Genomic DNA, 18196 nt, shown 5'->3' with positions numbered 1-18196 from the left:
GACAATAAAATAGAGTTTTACTAAATAAAAGAACAAGTTGGTAGCCAAGGTAATAAAATGTATGCTCCATATTTCCTAGTCATGTGCCTAGTCAACCTCACCATATTTATATTTTTTTATTTTGTTGTTGATCAATGAAAATTTGACCTTAAAATAAAGTATTTATTAAGTACTTCTTTTTGTGATTCCCCAGTTTCTCCTACTGGAAAACTAAGATTGAACTACTGAAGCACAATTTCTTCCCTTGGCCTATGTCTCCAACATGAGGTGTTGCCATAGGTAAACATGATGATTGGGGAAACAGTATCAACATTAGATAAATATATTTGGGGGGCGCCTGGGTGGCTCAGTAGGTTGAGCCGCTGCCTTCGGCTCAGGTCATGATCTCAGGGTTCTGGGATCGAGTCCCGCATCGGGCTCTCTGCTCGGCAGGGAGCCTGCTTCCCTCTCTCTCTCTCTGCCTGCCTCTCTGTCTACTTGTGATCTCTCTCTGTCAAAATCAATAAAAAAAAAAAAATCTTAAATAAATATATTTGGTCATAAAAAGTGTCAGAAGTCACTTACTTCTGCACTTTGGCATGTTTTATTTCTTCATAGATAGAATTTTTTCTAATTTTTTTTCTAATTTTCTAATTTTCTAATTTTTCTAATTTAATGAGTTAATATCTGCTTACCTATGAAATAAATTTTAAAATAAATATAGAACCTGTGGTAATATCTGTGCACAAATTTGTGTATTTTCTCCAACAGTCTCTGACTTTCTGTGTTTCACACTAAAGTACAGAACTCATTTTTATGTCCAGGCTATATCCCATGTTCCTCTACTCCCTTCTTGCCTCATCCCTGCTTCCTGACATGCTCTTAGGAGTTGTGGAGTGCCAAAACATCACGCAGCAAGAATCAGTATGTGTTTACACCTCTCATTATACACCTTATACCAATAGGGTCTCAAATCATTCATTCCACAAAAATCAATGAATTCCCTGATCCAGAGGAAAGCAGAAAGAAATGGGAAAAAATATTACTACTCCATTGCCCTAAAATCCTCTAATGCTTCACTTAAAAATAAGTAAGTTAAACCTAGACTTTGAGTATCCAGAATATCTGAATGAGCACACACATGCACACAAACACACTCTCAGCTAAATGGATGCAGAAGCATATACTCATTTAAATAGGTATATAGATACATATAGATATGTATTTTTATCTATCATCTTTACAAGTATTAAGAACATAGTTAATATTTTGAATACTAAGGAACTATTATTGGGGGAGATGTCTATGTTGCTATATCCAAATACAAAGGGATATTAAAGAATGGGAACATTAAAATCTAAAATAAAGAAGTGAAATTAATTGCAAAGCAAAGAGGTATAAATGTAATTAGGATTCAGATATTTTGAGCTTAGGAGAATTTTAAGTAAAATGTGGTATAAACTCCTCTTATTTCAAATGTTCAGAAAAAATAAATGCACAGTTTTATTAAAAAGCTAGGGTAGACCTAAAATCCTAGTTTGTATTCTGAATTCGTTCCAGTGCCACTTATTGAGTTCAGTTAATTATATCGCATTTCCTGTTTCTGGAGGAGAAAAACAGCCTTGTAAAATTTCACTAAGAAGATTTAAGAATGATTCAGTTCTTTCAACTAAGCATATATAAATATGGATTATTTTAAATGTGCTGAAATGCCAATATTCTCTATAAACTTTATTCCCAAAAGGGAGGTTATGACAGGTTAGACAAACTGTTGGTAAATGTGAAAATTCATATGATGTCCTATGATGTCAGAACATTAAATTTATTTACTCCATACTGTACAATTTAATTTTCTCCATATTATAAACACATAGCTAAGAGTTTTGAATAAAAATATAGGAATGACCATCATAGTATAAAAACATCTATTATAAATGCAGTCTTTTCTTTTAAGGAGCCATTTTTCTTTTAATGCAACTAAAAAGTACCACCACAACCAACCAAATATCTTAAATATTGAAACAAAACACTGAAGATACAGAAATTCAACAATACTGACCTTAATCAAAGGGTGTACTTGAGAGTACACTACAACTCTACTTTCAGATGAAGAAAAAAGAAAAAAAAATCTATTTGTTTTATTAAGGATTGATTTTGAATACAAATCATGCTATTGCTCTGTATGCTCTTGATTGAGTAGTGTATCATCCTTACTCCTTAGCAAAGTAATGGGAGGTACTTAAAATCCTTTGAAGCATATATTATAAATGAAAATATAAAATTTCTCTTGATTGGTTCTTTTCTTTTTCTCCACCTACCACCAAAACCCTCCCAGACTTTCCCAACCCTGCCCATGAATGCAATTATCTCCTACCTTGGTAATGGTTTCATGAAGGTTGAAAAAAGGATCCATTTCTTCAATTTTTCTTGCACGTTTAGGGAAAAGGGCCTCAGAGAGAAAACTTGGACCCTGCAGAAAATCAGAAAAGAAACATTTAAAACTCTTCATTGATTTTTTTTTTCAAGTGCTTATTGGATTTTCCTTAAATATTCAAAAGGGCTCTAAATTGTGTTAAGTTTTCTGTTGATTGTTGGCATTCATTCTACTGATCTAATTAAACAATTGCAGACCACTTATATAAAAAATTAGTAGAACTCTATAACTCTTATTTTTATTTACAAAAGATTTTTTTTTAATTTAGAGGAGATAATTCTTTGCAGCCCTCCCTTTTCTCAAATGCAGACTTATATGTGAAGCAAGATATCTTGATGACAAAACCTATATGTGAAACCCTTTCTCTGATTTATATATTGAATTTTATGCTCTAAGGCTGGTAGGATAGAATATTTTTGATAAACATGATTACCATCTTAAAAAGCCTAGGCAAAAGTGTGTAGGACATTTTAAATATTGCAAAACTCATTTCAAAGTGATAGTAAGATATTTTGGGTAGATTGGTCTCATGGTTCCACATGCTTCCAATAAAATGAGAGCATGCTGGCTCTATCAGATACTTGGTATTATGATGGTTGAAATCAGTCAGAGAAACATTTTTTTTTTAATCAGAAAAAAATTTAACTAGTCATTTTGTATTTGCATGTGTAAACAAATTTCAGGGTAAAATAAGACACAGGATGCTGACAATGTTAGCATCTATTATGGTCTAAATATGCATGTTCATCTAAAATTCCTATATTGGAATCCTAATCTCCAAAGTAATCATGTTAGGAGATGGGGCATTTAGGAAGTGATTAGGTCATGAGGGATTCATCCTTGTAATTGGGATTAGTGCCCTTATAAAATAGGCCTCACAGAACTCCCTAGCACCTTCCTTTAGGTGAGGATACAACAAAAAGTTTGCAACCTGGAAAAGAGTCCTCACTCAGTCATGTTGGCACCCTGATCTTGGATTTCCTACCTCCAGAACTGTGAGAAATTACATTCTGTTGCTTTTTATGGCACTTAGTTTGTGATACTTTGATACAGTAGTCCAAAAGGACTAAAACCCTATCCAAAATAATGATCTTGTAGCTATCAACATTCTTAACACCCAATGAGATGATTATTACTTACCATATAAATATAGCTTTTACTTGAAAACCTGAAGTAACTAGGATTTGTCTAGAAAATAGAAGAATTGGGACAGGATGTATGTATATAGGTAGACTACTGAATGATAGATAATCTTTATGAAGGCTATCACAGGGAAGAAAGGGTCAAGCAAATCTAACCAGCAATGACTACAACAGGGTAATCAATTTAAATTGAATTCTATTAGAACTATTTAATAAAGCTATTTATTAGAGCAATCCAGCACAGACTATTTTGGGATTATCAATCATGAGAACAAAAGAATAATGGAGTTAATGGACTCTGAAGTCATACCAACATATCAGGGGAGGACTAAACCCAGCATATTAGCAATTTCCTAGAAATTAAACAATGCTGTTATCAGGCACAATCTTAATCCCCTATTTTGAACAAAACTGTGATCAAACAAAAGTAATTTAGCTGTTTGCTTCAGTACATACCCACTTTTGGATGATAAAACCAAATACCAACAGCTTATTTATGAACACGTGTTTTGTGTTCCTCTCCTCATTTTGCCCTCCAACCTAAAACTAATCTGTCAGAAACTCTGCCCAGTTCCAACCAGTACTCCACTTCTTAAGCTTTACCATAAAACCACACAACCAGGCTAAAATATTATAAATATCTTTCCCTAATTTCCCCATTTGGAGAGTCTACTAAGACTCAGTGTTATGGGTTGAATAATTCATATATTCAAGTTCTAACCTTCACTATTTCAGAATCTGATCTTATTTGGAAATAGGTCATTGCAGATGTAGCTACCTAATCTAGAATGAGGTTATACTGGAGTGAGTGGGGCCCTAATACAGTATGACTGGTGTCCTTCAAAAAGAAAAAATTTGGAGATAGATGTGCTGCACAAGGAGAAAACCATGTGAACACAAGAGCAGAGATTGGAGTGATGAGTCTACAAGCAAAAGGAACATCAAAGCTTGCCAGAAAATCACCGGAAGCTAGGTAAGAGGCTTGGGACAGATTTTTTTGTCACACATCTCAGAAGGAACCACCTCTAATACCACACTGAACAACAGATGTCTGCATCCCCAATCTGTGGTGCTTTGTTATGGCAGCCCTAGGAAACCAATACGCTCAGTCAGGATGCTATTCTTCCTCACAACAATAGGTCTCATAAACTTAATTTTTTTTTTTTATCAGTAAGGTTTTTTGGAGATATTTTGGGCAGTCAACATAGAAATACATTAAAATTTTGGTTTTCCCATTTAATAATTATGTCATCTTAAACATCTTAATCTCCAAAGGATTAGTTACCACATCTGAAAAACTTAAATAGCATCTACTTCACAGAGATGTTGTGAACTGTCCAATGCCTGCCACACAGGACATCCTATATTAATGGCATTGATAATAAGGCTAATAGTAATAAATATCATAACAATGCTGGTAAGGGTGGTGGTAAGGTGGTGGTAATTTCAGTAGGATGCTGAATTAAAGGAAATCCAAAGACTGCTCTAGGATCCTATGAAAGACAGGGTATAGTTTGTATTTAGATATGCTTGTTTTTCTAAAGAGAAATATCTTTTAATCAACTTAATAAAAGAATGGCAAGAATAATTTGTGGCATTCATTTTCATTTAATAATTTAAGCCTGAAGTCCTTAAGAAGTTTGTTTCACCAGTGGTTTTAAAAGAACTTCTTGACATACTTTTATTTTATTAGTTTACTCAGCAAAACAAAACTTCATAAATAGTGCAAAGGTAAAATATCAGCCTGCCTCAAATTGAACGATACCGTGGAAGATAAACAGGGAGTTATAATTAATGAGGTTTTTATTGAACTTTCAATTATTTAGTAGCAGTACATGTTAATTTAAATTATCCATATGAGCCTTTTCTCCTGTGTAATCCCTTTCTTTCTCTTATTCCTTCATGTATCTCTTGCCATACCATTCTTTGTTTCTAGTGCCTCATTTAATTATTTTAAAAAACACTCATGTGACCTTTCTATATGCTATTTACTACACTAAGTGCAGGACACGATCCTTAATCTCATGGAGCTTAATCTAATGGGAATCGAACACCCAATACATCAAATATCACTGTCTTTGAAAATATTAAGATACTACCATTCTTGGGGCGCCTGGGTGGCTCAGTGGGTTAAGCCGCTGCCTTCGGCTCAGGTCATGATCCCAGGTCCTGGGTTCGAGCCCCGCATCGGGCTTTCTGCTCAGCAGGGAGCCTGCTTCCTCCTCTCTCTCTGCCTGCCTCTCTGCCTACTTGTGATAAATAAATAAAATCTTTAAAAAAAAAAAAAAAAGATACTACCATTCTTTACATATATGTGTGTATCACATAAAACATTATCATTCATAGACTGGTATTTATATATCCTGATATAAAAATAATGAGAAAATTAAAAGAAGGATATATGTTTTGTGAAACTTTTCTACTACTATTACATTAATTCTGAGTGATGGCTGTTTAATAATGGCTCCCATCTGTAAATGAAGAGAGAAGTTAAGCACCATTAACCACTTAGAAAGGACTTTTGTTTAGAACAACTATTGATAGCTTAAAATAAAGGAGTAAATCAAGATATGTGAAAAACTTAATACTCTATGTCTGTCAAATGAAGACCCTTATAAAAATATTACAGAAGAAAGGATATTGATAAGAAAATTCTATCTAGAATATGGTGTAAAATTCCATTTGTCTCCCAGTCACTGCTTTACTTGTCCTCTCTGTAAGATTTCACCATATTTAGGACACCTTCTTTCTTTCAACTCTTTTGTCTAATGTCACTGATTTGACCCAGCTGGTTCTCTGCATGTATATTATTCTCTTCCCGAACTGGGTTTTCTTTTTTTTTAATCTTACTATCATTTTTAGGTGGTCTACTCTCAGTCTTCTCTTTTCCACAGGCTAAGTGGTTTTATCTACTTTTCTGACTTCAACTACCATCTTCAAAATGGTAATTTCTAAATCTTTATCTCCAGATTTCTTTCTTTCTCATAACTATTTCACACTATTTCCCTATAACTTTTGTTTATAGTGTAGCAGCCCATTCACCAAACTGGACCCACCCTTACCTTTACTATCTCTGTTCCTATACTTGGGCCATTTCCTCATCTGCCTGAAATGTTCTTCCTCCATCTGGTTATCAGGTTTCTTCCTATAGTTGCTTTCCTTGATCTTTACCAACACATCAGAGTTCATTGTGCTCTTGTCAGTGTTTCCATATCACTTTATACTTACTTTTCCTCATCATTTATTACACTGTGGTTTTGTTAGATTTATTTATTTATTTATTTATTTTACTATACTATGAGCCTTTTAAGACATGGGAGCCCTTTTGTATTAAAATAATAAAAAATGGAGGCACCTGGGTGGCTTAGTGGGTTAAAGTCTCTGCCTTCAGCTCAGGTCATGATCCCAGGGTACTGGGATCGGGCTGCACGTCAGGCTCTCTGCTCAAGCAGGGAGCCTGCTTCCCCCTCTCTCTCTGCCTGCCTCTCTACCTACTTGTGATCTCTGTCAAATAAACAAATAAAATCTTTAAAAAAATAGTAAAAAATTCCAGACAACTTTGAGTAAGTTGTTAATTTCTCAATCTTAGTATCATCAATCCATAAGGTTAAAAAAATGTAAACATGCTGGTTCTTCACAGAGAGTTCATGTCAAAATTAAGCAAAGGAACAAAGGATATAAATGTGCTCAGGAAGGAGGAAAGGACTACATTAAAACTGGGTGGTGTCTGATTTTTATCACATTTGTCAGGAATCGCTTTTTTTATGCAAGCAAAAGTTAAAAGAGTTTTGAAATTTAAATTACTATAAATATGTGATTGTGTATTGTCCTTGTGAAATTTCTCATTTAAAATCTACAACTGTTAAGGTTTGAAAACTATTTCTGTAGGAAACAATAAGTCCTTAGAGTGTTCTGAATAGAGCAAGTGATATTCTCAAGTGTGTGTTGAGGAGGGCACACATTGACACATATGTGGGGGATAACTTTTAAAAAGATATGGTGGGAAACAGGGAGTTTACACAGAAGGCTATTGCAGTACCACAGTGAGAAACTGTAAGAGACTAAACCAGAACAATAGTAGAAATAGGGAGGAGGGGATCAGTTTAACAAATGTTTAAGATAAAATGTTTACTATAAAGTGCTTGGTAATTAATTGGTTGAGGAAGTCTTAAAAAGGAGTCAAGATTGCAAGTATTTCTAGATTTGATAAAATAAATGGATACAAATTTCATTACCTTAGAAAATACAGAAACACTGATTTAGGACAAAAGAAACTAAATTTTAAATTTTTGAAGTAAGGTGTTTGTAAGTTATCCATATAAACTTATCCCAGAAGATGAGTCACTATATTATTCAAAATCTGTTTGGCTCATGACCAAATTCTAAACTGGAATAAAAATAATTTGAGGGGTGCCCAGGTAGCTCAGTGGATTAAGCCTCTGCCTTTGGCTCAGGTTATGATCTCAGGGTTCTGGGATTGAGCCCAGCATGGGGCTTTCTGCTCAGCAGGGAGTCTGCTCCCCCCCCCACCTGACTCTCTGCCTCCTTGTGATCTCTGTCAAATAAATAAATAAAACCTTAAAAAAATAATATTTTGAGAAGCACGCACATAATAAATGTAAAGAACACCATATGTAGTCTTAGAAGTACAGTGAATATAGCCCAGATCTCCGAGAAATAGCAAAAACTCTGAATGGCACCTATCTTTAAGGAAAAATAAAAATAAAATCCATGAAAACATTATAGATAGATAATCAGAGAAAGTGAACAGTAGCATACGAGTTTGACTTTATGGGAGAAAAAAAGGTAGAGAATGTCTGGCAAAGAATAATCAATGCTTCAAAGGAAGTAAAGAAATACAATAAGATGAAAATTATCCATTGGAAGTAGCATTTCAAAGACTCCTGGTATCTTTTGTCAGAGGGGTTTCTATGGATTAGTGAGCACAGGAGACAATGCAATCAGTTGAAGAGTAAAAGTGAGAAGTGCAACATTATGAACTACCTTATTCTCTCTAGAAATTCACATTAGGTTGAAAAGTTAAAAAACACTTATTATTACCTAAGGAGAGTTAAAGAATCAAAGTTCATTTATTATGTTTTAGAGAGGATAGATGTGGACTTATTTTTAATGTGAGAGAAAGCATCTAGAAGATAAAAAGATATTAAAAAAAAAAAAGCAGGGAAATCTTAGGGAAATGAATAGATCATAGGATTACAGGGAAGGAATTAAAGCTCAGGAAAGTTACCCAGAAAACTAAACTGTAACTAGAGAAGCCACTGGAGAGAAAGGGTTTTTTTTTTGTTTTTTTTTTGTTTTGTTTTTTAAATATTTTATTTACTTATTTGACAGATAGAGATCACAAGTAGGCAGAGAGGCAGGCAGAGAGAGAGAGGAGGAAGCAGGTTCCCCGCTGAGCAGAGAACCCGATGTGGGGCTTGATCCCAGGACACTGGGACCATGACCTGAGCCGAAGGCAGAGGCTTTAACCCACTGAGCCACCCAGGCGCCCCTGGAGAGAAAGGTTTTGAAATGAGGGTAGGATATAAGTAAGTTGGAAGATATAAATAACTTATATAAAGAAGTTAGTGCATATACATAGGTAAAGAAAACATTCAAAGGTTGTATTAATTCATTTCTAGACTAGATTGAGTTGACTAAACTTTAAGTTACTGCCATACCAAAATACACCCTTTGCATTTTTTTGAGATATAATCATTTAAAATATATAGTTCATGTAGGTTTAACGAGTATTGGATCTAGACAAAAACATTCTGTACATGCCTTTTCTGTGTAGTTGGTACTTAATGAACATGACTTGGATGAATGCAATAATATTTAATCTACATACATACTTTTAAAGTGGGAACTATTATGACCCTATCTTTACAGATGGAGATTAAAAGAATTTAAGAACCAATGAGTTCCACACATTAGCTCAAGGTCACACCATAAGTAAGTGGAGCCTGGATTCAAACCCTGATTTTTCTGATTCCACAGCCCACATTTCCATTCCTGTGCAATGCCTACTTCTTATTGCCAAAATTCCCCTTAGCCAAAGATTTCAGGGGTTGTTTTTTTGTTTGTTTGTTTTTTAAAACTTTTATTTATTTGACAGAGATCACAAGTAGGCAGAAAGGCAGGCAGAGAGAGAGGAAGGGAAGCAGGCTCCCTGTTGAGCAGAGAGCCGGATGCGGGGCTAGATCCCAGGACCCTGGGATCATGACCTGAGCCAAAGGCAGAGGCCTTAACCCAGTGAGCCACCCAGGCTCCCCAGATTTCAGTTTTTTTAATTTAAGTGGAAAAGGATGATTTCCGCCACCTCTTTTTTTTTTTTTTTTTTTTTTTTTTTTTTTTTTTAAAGATTTTATTTATTTATTTGACAGAGAGAAATCACAAGTAAGCAGAGAGGCAGGCAGAGAGAGAGGAGGAAGCAGGCTCCCTGCTGAGCAGAAAGCCCAATGTGGGGCTCGAACCCAGGACCTGGGATCATGACCTGAGCCGAAGGCAGCGGCTTAACCCACTGAGCCACCCAGGCGCCCCATCCGCCACCTCTTGTTCCAGTTCCCTCCAAGACTTACTCTACTCTACATAAGCAGCATAAACACTATGTACAGTTAAAGGATATAATCAAAGACTCCTTGTTTAGAATAAATTGAATTGAATCTAAGAAGTCCCATGTGTACTTCCTTCACTGCAATAGTCTCTTTTCTGCATAAGAGAATATACACATCAGGGGCGCCTGGGTGGCTCAGTGGGTTAAGCCTCTGCCTTTGTCTCGGGTCATGATCTCAGGGTCCTGGGATGGAGCCCCGCACGGGGCTCTCTGCTCAGCAGGGAGCCTGCTTCCCCCTCTTTCTGCCTGCCTCTCTGCCTACTTGTGATATCTCTCTCTCTCTCTCTCTCTGTCAAATTAATAAATAAAATCTTTTAAAAAAAAGAGAATATACACATCAATACTTAAATTTAATATATGAAACTAAAACACTTGCAGGCTTTGAATGGCACTGACATTCATAATGTGCTGGGCTGAGGAAAAAGGTAATTACAGCAATAATTTTTGAAACATAAGCTCCTTATTACTATTCAAAGTAAAGCAGACCTGAGAAAATGCAGACGTTAAACAGAAGTGTAACAAAATCAAGGGTCAAATGTGGAACAATATTAGGACATTATTTTCTGAATTCCCCCATTTTTTTCGTTTCAATTATTTTTTCAAGTTCTAGGAAAGTCCATAACATTGGCTTTATTGAAAATACTGAAAATATTCAAGGTAATTTTATAGTTCTATTCATATTGAGATAGCATCCTAATTTTAGACCTAAATGAACCATTAAAAATCTTAATTTAAACCAGATACACAGAGTAAAACATGGAAAATTCAAATGGTTAAATGATTGTCAAAAAGTTGCAGAACAGTTTCTGGAAAGCCATCCTAAAAACTGTGTGTGTGTGTGTGTGTGTGCGCACATTTTTAAAACATTTTCTCTTTCCCTGTAAAGTACTTTAAAGAGGGGGATAATAATTGCAATACAAGTCTTAAAAATGCACTGGGTATGATGCATAAAAAATGAATTTTGGAACACTGAAAAAAAATAAATAATTTTTTTTTAAAGTGAAAATAAAAGCAAAAAATTGCATAACATTTCAATGCATTTATGATGCGTTTTTTATCTTGAAGTTCTTATATGCGAACAAAATACTTTCATAGGATCCAATCTTCACATTTTAGACTTTCATCCAGTTAATCTCCTTTATATATCTTGCCTTCTTTCATCTCTTAATCATTGAATGTGTGCTGATCTTATATACACCATGCATCATTAAATAGTCTGTGGTTTTGTTTTGTTTTGTTTTACAGCACACATTCTAGACAGATCAGGGGGCAGGGAAAGTTAAGTTGTGGCAACAAAAAAAAACACAATAAAAGTTACTCTTAGCAGAGTTGTTTCACAAATTAAGACATTTCCTAATAAATTCCTTAGCTAATAATTTGATGGTAAATAATTAAGATAAAGTAAATAGATACTGCCAAACTGTTAAGCTTTTTTACTGGATATTAATTATTCTATATAGTAAAATGAATGAATAGTATTTGTGATGGATGCTCCATAGCTGGGCTGCCCTTATGAACAAAAGATTAACATCTGACAAAACATGTGCTTTAATGTTAATAGTAACAGTAGTAACAATGTTCTTATTGACATAAATATAATAACTGTACATGCATTAAATAAATACAGTAATTAATTTTAAAATATCAGTATTTATTTATTTATAATAAAATATATAAATATGTTTATATTATATAGAAATATGTGCTATTTACATATTATACAATATTTAACATTTGTCTATGGCAAGTAAATGAAGAAGAATTCTTCTATATTCTTCTATATATATTCTAAATATAGAATAAATACATAAAACTAATAAATGCTATTGAATGTTTAAAAATATTTATCAAATATTTAACATATGGTAAGTTACCTAACTTCTCTGTGCCTCACTTTCTCACCTGCAAAATGAATATAACAAAATCTACTCATAAAGTCATAAGGATTAAATAAATTCATATAATAAAACTCTGAGAATAATTCCTGAAACAGTTAATCCAACTAGCAATTCTGTCAGAAAGGTATTATTGTCCCCAATTTACAAGTGAAGAAACTGAGGTTTAGGATGAAGGATGAAGAAATTTGCTAAGGAAACACATTTATTCATTGGCAGGATTTTAGCCCAAACATATGACTCATTCATTCTCATTTAATCCAGCAGTCATTAAATGCCAGTTCATACAATGGTGTTATATTCTAATTCCATAACAAAATGAGACAGATCATAATGTTGCAGAGAATTTTTTTTCAGAAAATTAACTATATGCTAATTAAAGAGCTATATTTATTCTAAAACTATGTTCTTTCAACTATTTTCTGATATTAAAACATTTTTCCTTTTAGGAAATAAATTGAAAGTAGATGACAGTTTTTGGTTTTTGTTTTGTCTTGATGTACTTAACTGGCAAATTTAAAGAGTTGGCACTCTACATCAGTCTCAGCATTCACATCTGATGATTCATTTCATTTGCCCTCAAAAAAAAAAAATTTAAAATCTAAGAAGTACTGATTAAATCCTTTAGGTTTTTTTCATCATGTCAGATTTAGAGAAAAAAATATTTTCAGTGCATTTATTCAAATTTTTCGTGGTTGTGTACCTTTTGTGAAAACAGAAATTTCAACTTTGGTCAACTGAACCTTATACATGCCTTACAGTTATATCCCTGTTCAAACTATACAATTCTACTATTTCAATAATATATAGCCTAAGAAGGTCAGAAGGCATCTTCATGAATATAAAACAAACAAAAAAATAAACTACTTACCTGAAACATTTCCACACAAGTAATATCTACACAACAAAATGTGAAAATAATATACATTTTCTGATTGGTAGGAAGTTTAATGGATTTTATATATATATATGCTAAGCACTACTTAGCAAAGGGTCATAACACTCCCAACATGGAAATAAAATCTGATGACGGAATGTGTTGCTATTTAAACCATTGTTCCTAAATATTTTCAAGCCAAGTACCATTTTAAAATAAATATTAAATGTCTTGGCTATTTTGTAGATTCTGGCATGACCACTCTAGGTGGGTAAAATATTAGGGACGGACATGAGGATTTTATACTCCCTTTGAGAATCACTTATAAGCCAAAGGCCCATATTTATATGTAGATTTTCCCCAAAGTAAAGAAAATATCTACAGATAGTTATACCCTAAAGTAGAGATTATGTCAATTCTCATGTTCTATAATATGCATTACAATTACTGTAATAGTTAATATATACTGCGAATAAGGCACACTACATAAAATGCTCAATTAATCCTCATAAAATCCACATAAATTAGTAAATACTATGATTACTCTGCTTTATAGATGAAAAAACTGAGGGACATTGAGTTTAAGTATTGTACCCGAGCAGTAACACTGGAAAATGAACCCAGGCAGTATCTGCACAATTAACGCATTCATTATAAAATATACTGTCTATCACATAAGTTACAATATAGTATAGTATTAACATGCATTCTTCAGGGTCTTTGCAGGTGAAAAATATCAAATCCCTGTTCACATCATATACTTTTCATATATGAATAAAATCTACAACTGTGACTAATGTTGTGATTTGTGATTTAAAATTTTTGCTTGCCCTGAACTTCTCTTAGCCTGGGAATTCATCTCTTCTTCAGTAATTTTTTTTTGTAATTTTTTTAAACATTTTTTTAAAGATTTTTTATTTATTTATTTGACAGAGAGAGAGATCACAAGCAGGCAGAGGCAGGCAGAGAGAGAGGAGGAAGCAGGCTCCCTACTGAGCAGAGAGCCCGATGTGGGGCTCGATCCCAGGACCCTGGGATCATGACCTGAGCCGAAGGCAGAGGCTTTAACCCACTGAGCCATCCAGGCGCCCCTCTTCTTCAGTAATTTTAAATCCACGCACTATTCTCTCCTATTTCAGATTTTAAAACAGAATATAAGAAACTAAAACTCCCCACAATATTATGGATCCTTATACTGACTGAGTTTGGCAATAGAAACATTTTCTCCATTTTCCTATGAAGTTTAAATAACCGTGCAGTTAAGGAGGCTATACCACAAACTCAAGTCATTGTCTGTTTAGCTGAGGGTTTTTTTTTTTCTTCTCTTCAACTCACCTCCTTCAACTCACCACTTTAATAGGTGATTGATTATAAATTATTTCACAGCCAATCAGCTGGAGTCCTGGAGGAGGTTCCATGAGGAGCCACAGTGGACAAGGGAAAGGCATTCACAGGGTCTCAGGGCAGCAGCTGCTTACCAACTCTTCTATCACATTTCAGTTAGAGCTGATTCAGCTCTACCAGTACATCCTGGCCACACACAGGGGTAGGGTTTCACGCACCCAGTGGCATCGCAACACAATTAATATTCTATGTATCACTGAGAATGCAGCAGGACTTATAAAAATAAGTTACAAGGTGAAAAAAGGAAAAAAAAAAACTGTTATTCTCAGATCTTGGAGGGAAAGACGTTTTCTCAATAATGAGAAATCCAAACTTTAATTTGGTCTTTAGTAAAACCTGGTCTCTCTGGTAAGGTCTCAAGTCAATTTAACAACACCATTTCTTTGAGGTCAGAGCCTGTTAGCCTTCTGAAAAGCTTTCTGTTGAACAGTCAGTCAGTGCTTTTCTGAGGGCTATATTTAATCAACTGTAAAAGAAATGAGGGATTTAAAGGTCTTAAAGTTAAGGGCAAAAGAATCTAAACATCAGGTTAAGAAGAAACAAATACATTATTCAAATCCTGGGAGAGATGTTCCAGTCCTTCAAAGTCCTTTTGCTAGAAATAGGAAGAGATTACCTATATAGTCATGACCTCATGTTCCATAATCTTCATGAAAACACCCAGGGAAATTAAACCCAGAATATTAGCCTATCTGAAATTTTACCATTCATTATATTACTCTTTTTATTATTTAATTTTTTTTTTTTGTCAAATACCAAGCCCAGTGTAGGTAAAATTATGGAGAAATCAGAAGAGCATAATTCTCAGAAGATAACTGATTGTTTAAATCTATCCCAACCCTCCTCCCCATTCCCCTTCTATCCCACCCCATTTAACAACATATGATTGACTTCACATTAATGCAGTTAGATATCCCTTGGCAAATTACATTTTACTATTCCTGTTATTACTTACTAAAGGCTAAACAAAAGTCTTTATTTCCCTATGTATCCCAGGGAGCACGGGTAGATTTAATTTCAGGACCAAAAATTATTTCTGGAATGTCTATAGCTTGTTTTCCTTTAGCTAAATGCATTAATTTTATTCATTCATTCCATTTATTCATTTGGAAACCAATAAAGACACAAAATTAATTCTGCAATTCACTAAAGCAAAAATCCCATTTAATTGAATAAGTAGGTATTAAAGAAAAGAGCTATTGTAGCCCTAATGGATAAAACATGTATGCTACATTTGTCTCTTGGTAGAGGTCTCTAAAGACTACACTAAGTTTGACTTCAGAAAATCATCTTACCCCAACACAGAACAGATTATTTCCTTTATGAATTAAAATATAAAGAAAATATGCTTTTGATTTCTGATAGTATCTTTCCTTAATTTTCATTTGAGAATAATCAGTTATCTCAATTTTCCCCAGTCCTCATTTAAAGACAGTGAAATTAAAAAGACATTGATGTTCTACTTTTCAAACAATGGGTCACTTCTGATTAAACTTCGATTGAACATTAGACTTTCAGACTTAAAACAAATTGCCTCCTTTTGCTTTTCAGTATGGACCCAATTTCCTGCTGCCCTCAGGTCACTTGATGGTAATTAATTGATTATGAATCAACTAAAGGTGAATTCAAATTGGAAAAAAAAATAAGAGAGAGAGAGGGAAAGAAAACCTGTTTCTTTCCTTTAAATTTATTACCAACATTTTATAAGTGACTCAGTACTCTCTCATTATATATATATATATATATATATATATACACATATATATATTCAGCAGTTACATATATATCATAACTTATATATTCATAATTTAACAAATTTTTTACATTTATAAAGTATTTTTAGGAAAAGTAGACAGTTCAACTTTTACTTCACTTTAGATTATTATTTGCCTTTTGGGAAAAGTTTTCATCAAAGAACGATATCATGCTCTATAATTATTAAGTTATTTCATTGTGATTTGATAGAATAACCAACACGAGGGGTCACAGTATTTCTCACCAATCTCTCAATACAGGCAGCATGGTACACTAGAATAAGTAGAAAATTTGGACCTGGGTTTGAATTCTGTCTCTGCTGCTCACTATGGTAACTTCAAACAGAGATTTTAGCTCTCTGACACTTTTTCTTATGTATATTATTGGAATCTTGGTACAATGCACACAGAGTATTAGTATTACTCTTATAAATAACATGTGTTTTTAAAATACCTATATTTGTAGGGGCGCCTGGGTGGCTCAGTGGGTTAAGCCTCTGCCTTTGGCTCAGGTAATGATCCCAGGGTCCTGGGATTGAGCCCAGCATCAGGCTCTCTGCTCAGCAAGGGGGTCTGCTTCCTCCTCTCTCTCTGCCTGCCTCTCTGCCTACTTGTGATCTCTGTCAAATAAATAAAATCTTTTAATAAATAAATAAATAAATAAAATACCTATATTTGTAATTGTTATATATTATTATTTAGTATTATTAAATGAAATAGCCCAATAACCAAAATCCTCAAAATGGTACCTTGCACATAGCAGCTGCTCCAAAATGCTAATGTTTATTATTATTTTATTATTTATTACATTAGTGTATGTTATTAAACTTTGTATCCAGTGCTTATTTTGACTTTACATACTTAATACCTATTTATTTGAGCTTAATATCTTTGAATATTTATCAGAATCATACATGATCAAAAACTCCATGCAAAATGAAAAAGGTGGCCTTTTTATTACTCAAAAATATCCAAGATGTTTTAGAGAATCTTTATAGGATCATTTGGAGATGAAATATTCAAAATAACTACTACTAATAATTGATTATAAGATCAGTGATCAAGAAGGCAAAAGCTTAAGATGTTCTGACTAAACTATCACAGCCACCTGTGTGGCCATGGGCAAATGTCTCAAATACTCTCTCATCCTTTCTTCCCTCATCTATAACAGTTAAACAGATGTTTATTAAGCTACAGGTTATTGCTTATACATGGACAAAGAAGAATAAAATACATTCTTTGACTTTGAGAACCAAACAAGAGAAGATACATGAAGGTATAAATACACAGGTATGTATAAATACGTGTGTGTGTGTGTATGTTTGTGTATGGAGAGAGAAAGAGGAGAAACAATTTGCTTAAGCATACAGTCTAGAGAGAAGGATGGATACACACACACGTGTGTGTATATGTAACATTAAATTTACATGTAAATGTACATATGTTATATAAGTATGTGCCTGTTTGTTTATGCATTTATGAAGAAATAAATTTTAGTTAAAATAAAGTAAATGAAATAATGGAGGCATGCATAGGACACTAATCCCTGAAGTTTCAGGGAACATCCCAGGAGAAGTACTTTTGGAACCTAACACTGAAAGATAAAATTGTAGTCAGGAGGAAAGGGCTTTAGCATATTTCAAACAAAGGGAAAAGCATCCTCAAAGGCAGAGAGATGAAGAACTCCTTGGTCCTTAACTGGATACTCTAAATTTAGAGTTTGTTGTTAATTGGCTCAAATGTTTGCATTGTGCAGTGTGACAGGATATGAGATAATAGAAGGTCACTGAGGATCTTAATCTAATGCCAAAGAATTTGGACTTTATTTTAAAGATAATTAAGAGACATCTGTAAGGTTAAACAGGTAGTGAGGAAGTTCAATTGGATTATTTCGGTGCCATATGAGCTCGAACATTCTGTGATTTTATTACAGGTATAGTACTTGAAAGATTTTCGTCAAAATAGTTTTTGTTTATAAATTTACTCTAAAAAATATAATAGAAATTCGTAGACATATATATTCACCACTTTTATGGATTACATAGCCACAGTGTAGTTATAAAATGAAAAATAAGTATTATTTTTTACATTTCTT

The 18196-nt window shown here is 33.7% G+C and overlaps 1 protein-coding gene across 8 annotated transcripts in view; it reads right to left on the bottom strand.

Moving 5' to 3' along the window:
- Positions 1-18196, bottom strand: part of NAALADL2 (N-acetylated alpha-linked acidic dipeptidase like 2) — a 1357959-nt gene that overhangs the window by 165610 nt on the left and 1174153 nt on the right. For all 8 annotated transcript variants that reach the window (XM_047730769.1, XM_047730776.1, XM_047730785.1 and 5 more), the window contains one exon: positions 2354-2449. In XM_047730769.1, coding sequence (XP_047586725.1) covers positions 2354-2449 — 96 coding nt within the window. The remainder of the gene's footprint in view (positions 1-2353; positions 2450-18196) is intronic.

Source organism: Lutra lutra, chromosome 1, assembly GCF_902655055.1.
Source record: "Lutra lutra chromosome 1, mLutLut1.2, whole genome shotgun sequence".
NCBI lineage: Eukaryota > Metazoa > Chordata > Mammalia > Carnivora > Mustelidae > Lutra > Lutra lutra.
This window is presented reverse-complemented; position numbering and strand designations above follow the sequence as displayed.